The sequence below is a fragment of the Drosophila sechellia genome, chromosome 2L (genome assembly GCF_004382195.2).
Source record: "Drosophila sechellia strain sech25 chromosome 2L, ASM438219v1, whole genome shotgun sequence".
Lineage (NCBI taxonomy): Eukaryota > Metazoa > Arthropoda > Insecta > Diptera > Drosophilidae > Drosophila > Drosophila sechellia.
Genome location: NC_045949.1, coordinates 17,825,259 through 17,838,296, shown reverse-complemented (window position 1 = coordinate 17,838,296; position 13,038 = coordinate 17,825,259). Strand labels below are relative to the sequence as shown.

Below are 13,038 nucleotides of genomic sequence, written 5' to 3'. Positions count from 1 at the left end.
TGCTACTTCTGCTTCTATTGTTACAATGTTCATGCCTTTTTCTGGCTAATTGTTGCTTTATTTGGTTAGCTTTACAGCCTTTAGAGCCGCACTTTTATTTATTCAACACATATTTTCTAGTGTATATGTCTCTTCCTGAGTACATTTTAGCTGCTTTCTCTGGCGAAATGATTTATTGCGTAAATTTCATTAATTTGCTGCGCTGTCATAAAAACGACAGCAACGCAAAAGCGAAAAAGAAGTGGAATAAAACAAATTTGATTTGCTCCTGTATGCATAAGCTTATGAGCGTGCATGTGTGTGTGTGTGCCAGTTGTACGTGTGCGTGTTAAACAAATTTTTATAGCCCACCTATGGGCGCTGCATACACTCCAAATGGTATTTATGACCCGCCGCCAGAGAACTCATTATACGATCCCTCCTCCGGCCCCGAATTGGAATTTTAAAATACTTGTACATTTTATGCCTCTCGTTGCGCTTTTTATATTTTTATTTGCAATGTCAAGAACACATGTTCGGGCTTTTTGGTTAAGACTACGTGTCAAAAATTAAAAATGACACCCACTCGTTTCTAGCCCAGTTTATCAAGTTATATGCTGCTTGATTCTGGGCTTTTGTCTCTGTTTCCGACTCCTCGTGCATATAAATCCGTCCGTAATAGATCGTGTCTAATTTATGAGTTACGCGAGCATTACAACAACTTATTACATCACACTCGAACGAGTGTACACATGCGTGATTACGTGGGCGCAGTGGGAATTTCCTGAAAAATACTCTTTTCGAGGAATAAGTTGAACAATCTGTGGACCTATTGAACCTTTCACAATGTACTAAAATTTAATCCACCTCGTAGTCAAACATAGTAACTTACATATAAGATAAACAATACTGTAAATAAATAAACTAGGGAAATCTTTCACGTACAACAGAGTAAATGCAGAGCATTTAGAATTCGGTAGCTCGAGATTAACTTTCCCTGTCGCTGTTTTTTCAACATTCTTCTAATTTACGCTTTGCGTGCTCTTGGCCAGAAACTCTTGGCCCGGCTTGAGCATTTTCCATTAAGTCTGCAGCTGCCTTGCTCATAATTCATGCCACCCACACACTTACGCACACTCACACTCCGGCACCCATACGAACGCAGAGAGAGAGACAGTCACAGATTGGGGCATGTTAATTTGTAGGCCAGTGCAGGCGAAAGTCCTTTTTGAGGTCTTTAAACGCAAATGAAAGGCAGGACGACGCTTTTACTGCTGCCATGAACCCATGTATCACTTGTGTTGCTATCTCCCTCCACATCACACTTTCAGTGCGTTCTGCTCCAAATTAGATTTTCATTTGAGTTTGTTTGTCGTTTGGCGTTGTCCCTTCGTGGTTTCCCCGCACTCATCCCTATGTTAGTTATCAGGAAAAGGACCTCGCACTTTACGACCACTACGATAAACCTAACTTCATATATGTACCATCAAACAAAAACACCCCTTAACGAGGCAAAAACTAGTGACGGAGGCACCTTCAGCATACAAAAGTTCTGATGTCAACTATTGTGACGAAAATTAGTTGAGAGCTCGAATAAATTATAAACAATTTCAGAGGAAATGTGCGAATACAATTTTGGTTTTTATTTTTAACAACATTTAGAAAAAGTATAAGTACTGCTACTATTTGGTATCTATTTTAAAACTATCACATTGATAGATGACATCACGAGGAACAATTCCCAACAATCCGAAACACTTAACCGAACTGGAGTTTCACAACAATGTGAAACAATTAACTCATTACAGGCGCTCATTAGGTGCCACAAGTTGATTAAAGCCTTCAAAACTTTGGCCAAAAAGAATGTTTGGGATGGGGCTGCCGCTTGCAAACAAAAGTCCCAAACAATTTGCTCCCCGCCGAGACTTGTGACAAGTGAAGTGACTCTCGAAATATGCCCAAGATAAAAATGTTTGCTGGTGTTGTGTGTTTGGTTGTAGCTTGTTTGGCTGTTTGGTTGTTGCTGTTAGCTGTCGTCGAAACTTGGCGATGGCAAACTTCTTAAAAATACTTAAGAAGCGATAAATATTGCAAGTATACACACACATACGCACATTGCGGGTGCTACGTGTGACTCTTGAAAGTTGGCTCAAGTTGCCTATTTGTTTCTTTTCATATTTATGCCCCTTCGGCTCGCTCAATTTATATAAATATATATATGTATATATATATATAGAAAGACCAAAATCGGTGGAACTTCTTCTTGGAAGCCACTTGTTGTTGCCGCTTAGCCTGTTCTCATTATCGTTTAACGTTATTATTATGTTGCATACTTTCTGGGGCGCACGGCTGTCATGCCATTCCCTTATTTTGTTGGCCCTCGAATAAATTCCGTTTGCCCTTCCCGCCTGCTCACTTGATTATTATATTTGTTTTGGCTTTTGTTTTCGTTTCGCCGGCTTTTGCTTATTAAAAAGTTGCCATCGATTATGCGAAAAGTTTGACATCAAAATATTACAAAGACGAGGGGAAATATTGTTGCCTAGCATAGGCGTTCCATTTCGGTCTTAAATTACTCAAGTGCCGCAAAAGAAAAACTTCAATCAACTGGGGGATCAGAAAGTAAATAACTTTTTACAACACGCGCCCGAAAAATCAATAGACCGAAGCCCAGTTAATTGGAAAGGTATGTTAATATAGCGACAGGTGAAATAATAAAATGAAGATTATTATTAAGAGATAATTTATATGATAGAATTTAAGTTGAATTTCGTACTGGAATAAAAACATCAGCTAGGAAGTATATTAATTTTGTAACCTTCGGCTACAATAAAATTTAGGTCGATTCCCCATAAAACCAAACTTGATTGATGCCCAGAATTGTACTCAAGCATTGGCAGCTTACTTTGCTTGGGAAAAGTCCTTGGTAAATAAGTAAATATCTGCCCCCATAAATTATTTGTACATATTTACAAGCACACACTCCTTCTGATACTCTGGCAAACAATGAAATCAATTTAGAATAGACTTTTCAGCACACACATATCGCCTAAGCCTAAGCTTAATCTCATCTCTCACTCTTTTTGCCGTCTCTTTGCAGTTATTATAGACAAACAACCGGCGGCGACTAAGCCAAGTCTATTAACAGGGCAAACAAAGCCAGGCCGCCAAAGAGAAACTGATTGTAAAGAAGCGAAAAGAATGTAGGCAGTCGAAAAAGGAAGAAAGTCGAAAAAGCTGGCAATGAGAGGGCCAAGAACGCAAGGGGCGCGGGCCAGAATTGAAACAGTTAGCTGGCAAATCGGATTGCGAATCTGCTGTATTGACACAAGGAAACCGTTAGCCGGCTTAGCCAGCAAGAGGGCAAATTTAAAATTAAGAATATAGCAAGCAAGCCCGTTTGAAATCAAAGTGATATGCTAATGCCCCAGTCGCGAAGGACTTGAAGTCGTGTGGCATGAATATTTCATGAGCGCAGGAGTGATGACAATAAGCCGGCTCCGGGAATAAAAGAAGCGCAGAGTGAAATCAGGACGATGACGGAGCTAAGACGAGCTAATGGCCTGCACAAGCAGCACTCCCTGAGAGATCGACAGGTGCATCCCATGCTGCACGCCCTGGCGGATCACGGCTGCAACCTGAGCAGCGGTGGCAACAGTGCGGCCAGCACCACCAGCAGTAGTACGGCCACGGCCACCACAGCACTTGGTGGTGCCGGCGGTTTGGGCGGTCTTGGTGGCCTGAACGGTGGTGCCGGCATAACAAGTCAGCGGAGCGTGGAGTTCGATGAGCACGACATCTTCTACGTCTCACCATCCAAGCGAAAAGGAGCCACTTCAGGTGGGTAGCACCCTCTTCGGGGGGATAAATAAACGCCAGGCCCATCAGTCAATCATATTATAGTTTTACCAGCTTGCTCATTAAGCAAATAAGTGTCAGAACTTAACAACTCTAATTAAGATATTACTACCAGCGTGTACAGTACAAGCTTATTTTGTTATAATACGTTATTATTTTAATGAGGCACTTTTGACTTTCTTCTGTTACTCTTAGAGTAAACAATTAGCGCCTCTGATCCTAAAAATGTGGTATAGGAACAGGACTAAAGCTTTAAATGGATGCTTATCAACTTTTTTTTTCTATCTTCTAGTAGGTTCCTCCGGCAATGTTGTGACCTTCTCGAACTTTGTGAGTGAACAGCGCCTGACGCCCTCGTCGTCGAACCGCGGATCCCTGAAGCGGAGCAAGGGCCGCTCCAATCAGTCCCTGTGCAGCTGCGATGCCGGCGACGAGGCCCAACTGGATTTGCAACCGAATGCGGCAAGGCCGCTGTACGAGTACAGTTTGGAACGAAAGCGTAAGACACACACCTACTCCTGCGAGCAGAATGCGCAGATACTTATGAGACTGGAGCGCGAGCGTAATCGTAAATTATCGCTGACTGGGATGGAAACGGGATTGGGAATGGGACTGGGAGTGGGATTGGGAATGGGATCTAGAGGAGGAACAGGAGGAGCCGGAGACCCCCAGGTGAGTGAAATCCCGCTACACTTTGTGTAATTGTAATTGTAATCATGAGCAGCCAACGGCACGTGCCTCCACCAGAAATACAGCCAGAGTTTTGCAACAGGCAAATGCGATAGCCAAACAGAGCGTGGCACGTAGGAGGTGGATGTTGTAGTCTAACGACCGACTGACTGACACCTGCCACACCCACTGACTCTTGGGGCTCGGGCTCAGGCCACCAAGCTGTCTTCGAATCGCGGGGGGAATGGAGGAGCCTTAAAGTTCGCCAAGCATTGGGGCACATATGAATTTTGATTGTTATGGCAAATGCTGTGAGGCAGCTCTTTGGGTCGATAAATTAGCCGGATGCAAAGTGAATTTCAGAGATAATCAAAGACAATACCTTGATATGTTTCCTTAGAATTAAATATACTCTCATATGACCTTTCTAAGTGATTTTTTTGAATAGCTTTGTGACGTTAGAATGTAGATTCCTTCAAAGTCAAGCACAACATTTTTCGTAACCGAGTAGGTTTAGTCCACAGCTGTCGGCAAGTTTGAACAGCCCGCCCAATTTCTACACAGTATACGTTCACATTCCCAGAGAACAGATCGATATTCCTGCCGACTCCCACATCGAAAACCCGAAAAGATCATCATGTCCGGCAAACGTCTTGGTAGTATGGTGTCCTCCGCCAGTGTAATGCATTCGAGTGCATCGATCTCCAGCAGGGCTAAGAAATCGAAAAAGCCCAAGCTGCCGACCTTTGACCTTTCGCTAAGTCAGAAGGTGGACATTAAGAAAGCCTTCGATTTGTTCGACACCCAGTGCACGGGCTTTATCGAAACCAAGGAGCTTCGCGTGGCCATTCGTGCCCTGGGATTCGAGCCCAAAAAAGAGGATATAAAGCGTATGATGGACGAAATCGATAAGGATAAGACGGGAAGGATTGCCTTTAACGATTTCCTATATCTGATGCGCCTAAAGATGGCGGAAAAGGACTCTAATCAGGATATGATGAAGGCCTTTTCCTTCTTCGACGACGATCGCACAGGCGGTATATCATTCATCAACTTGAAACGCGTGGCCAAGGAGCTGGGCGAACAGCTGACCGACGAGGAACTGCAGGAGATGATCGACGAGGCCAACGTTTCCGGTGATGGTGAGGTTAGCAAGGAGGAGTTCCTCAACCTCATCAAGAAAACCAATCTCATCTAATTGCATTATGTTTATTTTTATTCCGCAATTAATTTGTGTAAACGGGAAACGACGTTGTATCTAACTCATATAGATTTACTCATTTCAGGCAGACACATCAATCTGACTCAAAACCCATTACAGTGAAGAAGTTTGGATATGCTTCGGTTCAATAAAGACTCACAGTGAATTAATTTTGATATTCTCTATTATTGAAGTTCCAATCTTCTTGGACCCATATTTTTGGGAATCTAAATGGGTTCTTCTAAGTTGTTAGTTGAATATTACGTAACAGTTAAAACCCAGTTAGTTAATTTTCGTTTCATCCTTACGAATTCTCTCCATGTTATATATTTCCTAATTTTTGAAATAAAACAATTTCAGATCGCAGGGAATCTCATAGTCCTTGTTTTTGATATTTTTGCGAGTTTTCTGGCACAGGCCTCTGTCATGCATAACAAATCTCTTTGACACATTTGATGTATGCCTTTCCATGGGCCTGCTCCACTTTCGGTTTTCAGTTTTCAGTTGAGTTCGTTGCAGCAAATTGTGGCTGCAATTTGGTGGCATGCGTGGGCGCATTTCCAACTGCCGGAAGAGCTTTTCCATTTCCCATCTCTGCCTGTGCCCGTTTCTGTTCCTTATTCACTCTCAACTCTGTGTCTTCGGTCCGTTGTTCAAACGGCAAACATAATTTAGTGGCATCGTTTTTAGGGTTTTATTTACGCTATGCGTTACATTTAGCTCCATTTAGTTGGTAGTCGCATTCGGACTTTAAATTTATCAGACTCTAGTTAAAGCAGATTGATGGATGGATTGATAAATGTATTTGTCATTTGTTATTTGTTATCTTTAAAGCAGCATTAATGTTAGGGGAATATCTGATGATATAGCTCTGACATGGCTTGTCCCCTGCCAACGTGACGTATACGCAATACAATTACCGAACGCTAATAGGAACTAAAGTCAACAGCAAATTTATTAAATTAAATTATATGTCTAATAAAATCTGTGAATAAGCCACACACTACGTCCATACTCCTCACACGAAGTTTTAATGGCCAAACTTGCCACGTTTACAGCCCTAATAATTGGCCAGTTTTTCTTTTTTGGCCAGCGGGCTTTAAAAGCCAAAACAAATGCCGAAATGGCCCTTGATAAAGTCGTAAAGTTAAAAGCTCTGATGGATAATTACAAATTGGCAGGGAGAATGCTCGGACCTCAGGAAAAACTAAAACAAACTTGAGTATTTATAAAAGTTTTTTGCTTATTGCTTTTGCCAAATCGATTAAAGGCGATTGCACTTTCGGCGGGAGAACGGAGTTCCCAGTACAGGGGATAGCGAAAGTTCCAGTAAAATATAACCAACACTCAATTTTACGAACATTTAACTAAATACCCGAACAGAGGGGAAAAGTGAGACAGAGAGATGTTCGTAAAAAACTTTTTCGCAAACTACAAAACTGCCATAACTCAACATTACGCCCGACACACAACCCCCACAGCCATTGCCATCGCCATTTTCCCATGGCTAAATTGTTGTAACTGAAGCAAGAAAGTTGAGAGGAGAAAGCGCACAGTCGCACATACATACACATGGCTACATAAATTATAGTAAAAAATAGCACAAAATTGCAGCAAAGTAGACGAAAAATTATTATAATATGTGCATTATGAAATTTAAAACGAGACAAAGACGCAAAGCATAATTCAAGAGAGCACTAAGATGGAAAGCGTAGAAAGGGTGGATCCCCGGCAAAATGTCCACGCAAAAAAGTGGCTCAACGAAAGCCGGGAGAAAAGTCGCGTGGAAAAACTAAGGCGATATATCAAGCAATTTAATGCTTAAAACAGCCACGAGAGCGGTTCACCACAAGTCTTCAAACTCATTCCCTTTTCCCCCATATACAACATGTATATCCCAACCCTTTCGCAACGCCATAAACTCGTCTTCAAATTTGCGGCATAAGCACCCAACAACCATTTACTGTTGCATACATTTTTACGAATTTATTCGCTTAATAACTATGTGCGCTCGTTGGTGAGGGCTAAAAGAAAGTAGACAGCTCGCGTTTAATTAGAGAGTGATTTGCCTTCGCAGCAGCTGCAAGTAACTAGTAAAAGCCTCATGGAGAAAAGTATGAGGGCTCAGAAAAAATAAGTAAGTAAAGAAAAGAAACTATCTTTAGTTGGATACATGTAAACTATGCCAATTAGAAGAGAAACGCATTTTATTTTACAGCCAATTATGGTTCAGGCTTAGTGGAATAAAACTGCAATTCTTTTAAGAAAAGTAACAACTACTATATATTGGACTAACTAAAAATAAGAAGGGAAAACACATTTTTCATCTTGCTCAATTTATCTGACCAAAAAAATGAACCTTAGAATAAATCAAAACAAGAAACAGAAGATTCGAAATAAGTGGGCTGTTTACAAATTGGCCCGTCTTAAAATATGCAGCACACGCCACCGCTAAATATTTGCATAAATTATTTGAGCTGTCGTCGGACGGATGGTAAAAAAGAATAAATAAATTACCAAATGAAAATATGAAAATTTCAATTTCCACTTAAGCAGCGGACAGGACATCGCCATTGAAAGGGACAAGACAAAGTAAATAAAAAATAATCAACAAAAAGGACACAGACAACAATAACGAGCCGTGGGCCGAGGTGTAAGAATTCGGCCAGGAGTGGTGGGCGTAAAGCAATCAAAATTCAAAGGAAATTTTTATTAATGGCAATGCGTCTCGTTTCGCCCAGACGCATAAAAATAATTCGAACCCAAAACACCCCCTGAAAAAAGAGGGGGAAGCAAATCAATGCAAATGTATTTCCCGTAACTGAAATTCAATTTCAAGTCCCCAAGCATCTCCTGCCGATGATTATGACGATGATGATGATGCTGATGATGATTTGGCTGATGCTGACCGTGGCAAATTCAATTAGGGCACTTGGCATGGCCCCGACTCTGGGAAACTTCTGGGAGTTTTCGGGGATAAACCTTTTTCTTGCCCATTTTCGCACGCCTTTTATGGCTCCCCAAGTGTGTGTGTGTGTGTGGAAGTCTTTCAGTCTGAACCGGTGTCTATGGCATAATTAAATTTTATGTAGCCAGGGGGTCAAAGGAGCGTCTTCACTCCGCCGCACTTTGCCCCATCATTGTAAATCTCGGGTTCCTTCTGCCGAATTCTCGCCAAGTAACGTCAAAAGGAGTGCGTTGCATATTTTCCAGGGCTCGTTACGAGTAGAACGAAAGTTTTTACGGTATTGAAAGGCAGTTTTTATATCCTTCGTAGGGAGAATTTTAATGCTTATGGGTGGTAGCATGCAGGATAAAAGCTTTGTCATCTCTATAATATGGTATTATATATCATTTTACTTCTAACGACTTGGCAAATGCATGATTAAGAAACTAAAACTGAAAAAATTAAGTTAAATTAAGCTGTACAAATAGCTCATTGTATGTATGCGTATGCAAGGGCATGAACTAGGCTACATATGGGTTTATTCCGAATTCAATCCTTTTCAAAGGCACGTTGTGGGGTTACATCCGTCGGAAGCTGCTCATGTCCATTTTGATTTAATGCGATTTCCCTTTTGTCAACAGCTTGATACTCACATCCTTCTTTCCCTTCCCAGAGCGACACGCCCAGCTTGTCGGATGTGGATGTGATACCGCCTGTGCCACCACCCCCATCAATGAAGCGCAATGGCAGCATGCGCAGCCTGCGATTGTTGCAACATCTGCAGCAGCAGCAGCAGCAAAGCAGCCACAACAACAACTTGGCGCAGCTGTGCAGCAGCGATCTGTTGCAGGAGTGCACTAAGTCTGCATTGGATGAGTGCACTGCCACATTGCTCAAGTGCACCACGACCAGCAATCACAGCAGCAGCAACAGCAATGCGAGCAACAATTGCAACATCGCTGCCAGCATTAGTCACAACAATAACAATCAGGTGAAGCCGGACCTCTGCCAGCCGCCCGGCCACGCCCACAACCATAGGCACAAGCTGCACGGCAATGCCACGCCCACGCGCACGCCTACGCCAACCACCACCAACCCGCCACCGCCCCCGCCCCCTTTCGACGCCCACGAGGAGGACGAGATATTCTCACCGCACTCGAAGAAATCGGACCCCAGCCTGTGCTTCCTGCCGGGCGGTAACACATCCTCGAAATACAATACGATTGGGCCGAGCAGCGATTATGCACGGCATTTGGCGCACTACAGTCGCTACCTGCAGAAGCAGCACCACCAGCAACAAATGGCGCACTTTCAGCAGCAGCGCTGTCGCTGCTTCTCCCAATCCTTGCTGAGTTTCCCGCAGCAACAGCAGCAACATCAGCAGCAGCAGATGCAACATGCGGAGCAACAACAGCAGCACAAGGCAGCCCAGCAGCCGGCCATCTTTCACACCAGCAGCATGGACTGGTCGCTGCCAATTAATAGTCGCAGCTTTGGCAATTTAGTGAACATCGATGGTTCCGGCGGTACTGGTGGTTGCCGTGTCCCGTACCAGAAAATGCATTCGGGAACCGCAGGATCAGGTGGTGCAATGGCAAACGGCTGCTTGGGACTGGCCGCCTCGTCCACATTTACGCTCACATCCTTCGACAGCGATATCGGACACGGGCTGAAAGAACGCGAGTCGCAGACATCGCTCCATCATCCGCACACGCTTCCGCATCCGCACACCCACTCGCATCCGCATACGCATCATTATCACTCCCATGTGGGTGGTGCAGCGGTGGGTGGTGCGGTCGGCGGATCGGGTTCGGTGACGCCGCAGAAACACCACCAGCTCCACTCGAGCGTGACGAGCATCATGCCGTGGAAGCACCGCCAGTGTCCCAGCAGGGGATCCTCCAGCTCCGGCACGAATTCGTTCCGTAAGTACGGGGGATTTTGATTGTGTTTTCAGGGGAACTGTTTTCCAAAGGGATTATTGACTGGAGCCGTGCACCACAAGGGTTCGTTGGCTATTTTAGCGAAAGCTCTACAAAATGCATAGCAAAGCTGAAAGTTCGACCAATATTCAATTTCAAAGCTAAATTTGAAATGCAATGTATTCCAACGTGAGAATTATAAATTGAAAGGAACTGTGAGCTGGCATTTGAAAAGTGATGGTTGTAGATTGTCTGGTACAAATAAAAGTTCTTTCCGCTTTCGAACGTCCTTCAATACCAAATTAACCACATTGTCTTGCAGGCGATCATTTTGAAATACCCATTTGAGACGAAGCCATCTGACGTCTGCATCTGCATCGGTATTTGGCTGGTTATTCCGTCAGACGCTGTACATGACATTGCACTTAATAATCCACTACCCGTTCTCCGCTGAGCCACGCCCCCTGGGGGCCATTGCCATTTAGTCGTTAGCCGTTTGATTGCGCTTCGTGTAACATGGCTGCTAAATGTTAAACGTTCCCAATGCCCGCGTGACTTTGGTCTCATCATCATCAGGAGCAGAAGCATCGGCAGCGGCAGCGGCAACGATGTCATCCTCGTCGCCACCGCCCTGCCCATCATCATCATCCATCTCCAGCTCGTTCCCATCCTCGTCATGTCTCCTGGCAACTGCAATTCGTTAGCAGTCAAAAACTGCGTAACTGCGGACGATGTCCTGTCCCCTCAAATTTATGCAAATCGCTGTTGCGGCCGCTGGCAGCTGGACTCGTTACACCGGCAGAAAAGAGGAGTCCGATGTGGATGTTCTTTTAATGACCCCTATAGCCATTTTAAATAGATTGGGGAATTCCACTTCTATCCTTCCTTTCCTTTCACTTTGATATCTTCACACATTCAATGACCTAGCTAGCTTTCGTTTGCTAGTTTTCTCCTCTTGAATTACCCACAAGGGCTACAATATTTCGTGCGGTGCACGCACTCCTAGCTCATGTAGCAGCGAAACCCATCCCCCGATTCTCGTTAGGTTGCACATTGCCTTTCATTTGCCACTTGCTTATCGGTAATTCACTTTGGAGTCGCCCAAGCGCCGGCCACTGTAATCAAATGGATACATTGCAGCCGTCGCTCTTGCTGTTCAGTGAGTCAAAACCGAAACTCGAACCCGAATCCAATGAGCAGGAGCTGGTTTTTCGCCTAACTTGGCTTATTTGCTTTGCTTCGGCTTCAGCTTCACTAACATATCTATCCACATTCGCCTTGATCAATCCGATTTAGTTGCATAATCAAATTCTGCTTGCAATTACAAATTACCAGTCGACATTGATAGTCGGCATAAGTGAAATCGTATAATGAGATTTGCATTTCCATTGAAGGGTTTTGCTTTAGTTTCCAGTGGCTCGGATTTCCGTTGAACGAGAACAAACATCTTGTCAGTCCTTCACAATTTAAGGCAATTAGACATCATAGGGCTGTCGTGAATGTATCAAGACTTGTATTGAGATATTAAGATAATTGTTATCTTTTCACCAAGTTCCTGTTACTATCCGGAAATATTTTAACAACTATAGCATTAGTTATTTCTCAAGCTAGAATAAAGACCATTTATTTGATTCATACATATTGGGGCAGCTCAGTTCGAAAGCTAATCAATGTTTGCTCAAATATAATACAACTTTCCCGGAGCCAGATGAACGTTTCTTGAATTACAAAAGCGAGATTCTTTTTGTAAGATATTTGCAGCACATATTCAACAAGTTGTTCTGCTTGATGGAACTCGATTTACTTCATTGGACTGTCGAGAGAAGCAGCAAAAACAACTTGAAGATGGCTTTTCTTGCCCCTCTGTACATTTTGGAACCGAAAACCAACACAGCATCTCAATTTTAAACGTTTAACTAACCATATTTCCTTATTATCGTTCTTTTTGCTTCCTTCTCGAACGATGCAACTCGATGCTGATGGGGATGATGCCACCGTGCCTTCCTGAATGGACGCTTTTTTATTTCCCTGATTTTCCTGATGCTTTTCTGTCATTGTTGTTGCTGCTGTAATCAATGCCACTGTCACGGCAATTTGCACACACACAAAATGCAACACAACAACGAACAATGAACCACCATGTCCATGATGACGATAATGGTGATGATGATGGCAACGATGCTGCAAACGACTTGGCATTGAACTGCCAATAACAACGACAACAATCGATACGGAACCCTTGGTCATCATGAATGCTGATGACGCCACCTCGTCCAACATCTTCTCGTCCTGGAAAACTTGCAGGATTCGATGCAGCCAAGCACTGGCTGGCAGTGAGCTCCATCCTCCTGATAATTGGCGCTGCCAGTGTGGCCGTGCCACTGGCGCTACGTGTGGCAGCAAGTGAGTATCGCACCGAATCGAATCGAATCAAGTCCAAGCGGGGGCCCCCAGTCCACCTA

General features: G+C 43.7%; 2 protein-coding genes across 2 annotated transcripts in view; both read left to right on the top strand.

Annotated features, from left to right (window-relative positions):
* The window catches only part of LOC6614535, a 115,271-nt gene that overhangs the window by 61,942 nt on the left and 40,291 nt on the right, over window positions 1-13,038 (top strand). Inside the window, exons 5-8 of the mRNA XM_002038930.2 lie at window positions 3,080-3,819; window positions 4,130-4,509; window positions 9,328-10,579; window positions 12,881-12,979. Of these exons, the coding sequence (XP_002038966.2) occupies window positions 3,516-3,819; window positions 4,130-4,509; window positions 9,328-10,579; window positions 12,881-12,979 (2,035 nt within the window). The 5' untranslated portion in view covers window positions 3,080-3,515. The remainder of the gene's footprint in view (window positions 1-3,079; window positions 3,820-4,129; window positions 4,510-9,327; window positions 10,580-12,880; window positions 12,980-13,038) is intronic.
* Window positions 5,012-5,878, top strand: LOC6614537 (caltractin). Its single transcript, XM_002038932.2, has one exon. The coding sequence runs from the start codon at window positions 5,144-5,146 to the stop codon at window positions 5,702-5,704; it is 561 nt and encodes a 186-aa protein (XP_002038968.1). The 5' UTR covers window positions 5,012-5,143; the 3' UTR covers window positions 5,705-5,878.

What these genes read in the sequence shown, in the direction of transcription:
- LOC6614537 (XM_002038932.2), top strand. Translation starts at nt 5,144, where the DNA reads ATGTCCGGCAAACGTCTTGGTAGTATGGTGTCCTCCGCCAGTGTAATG.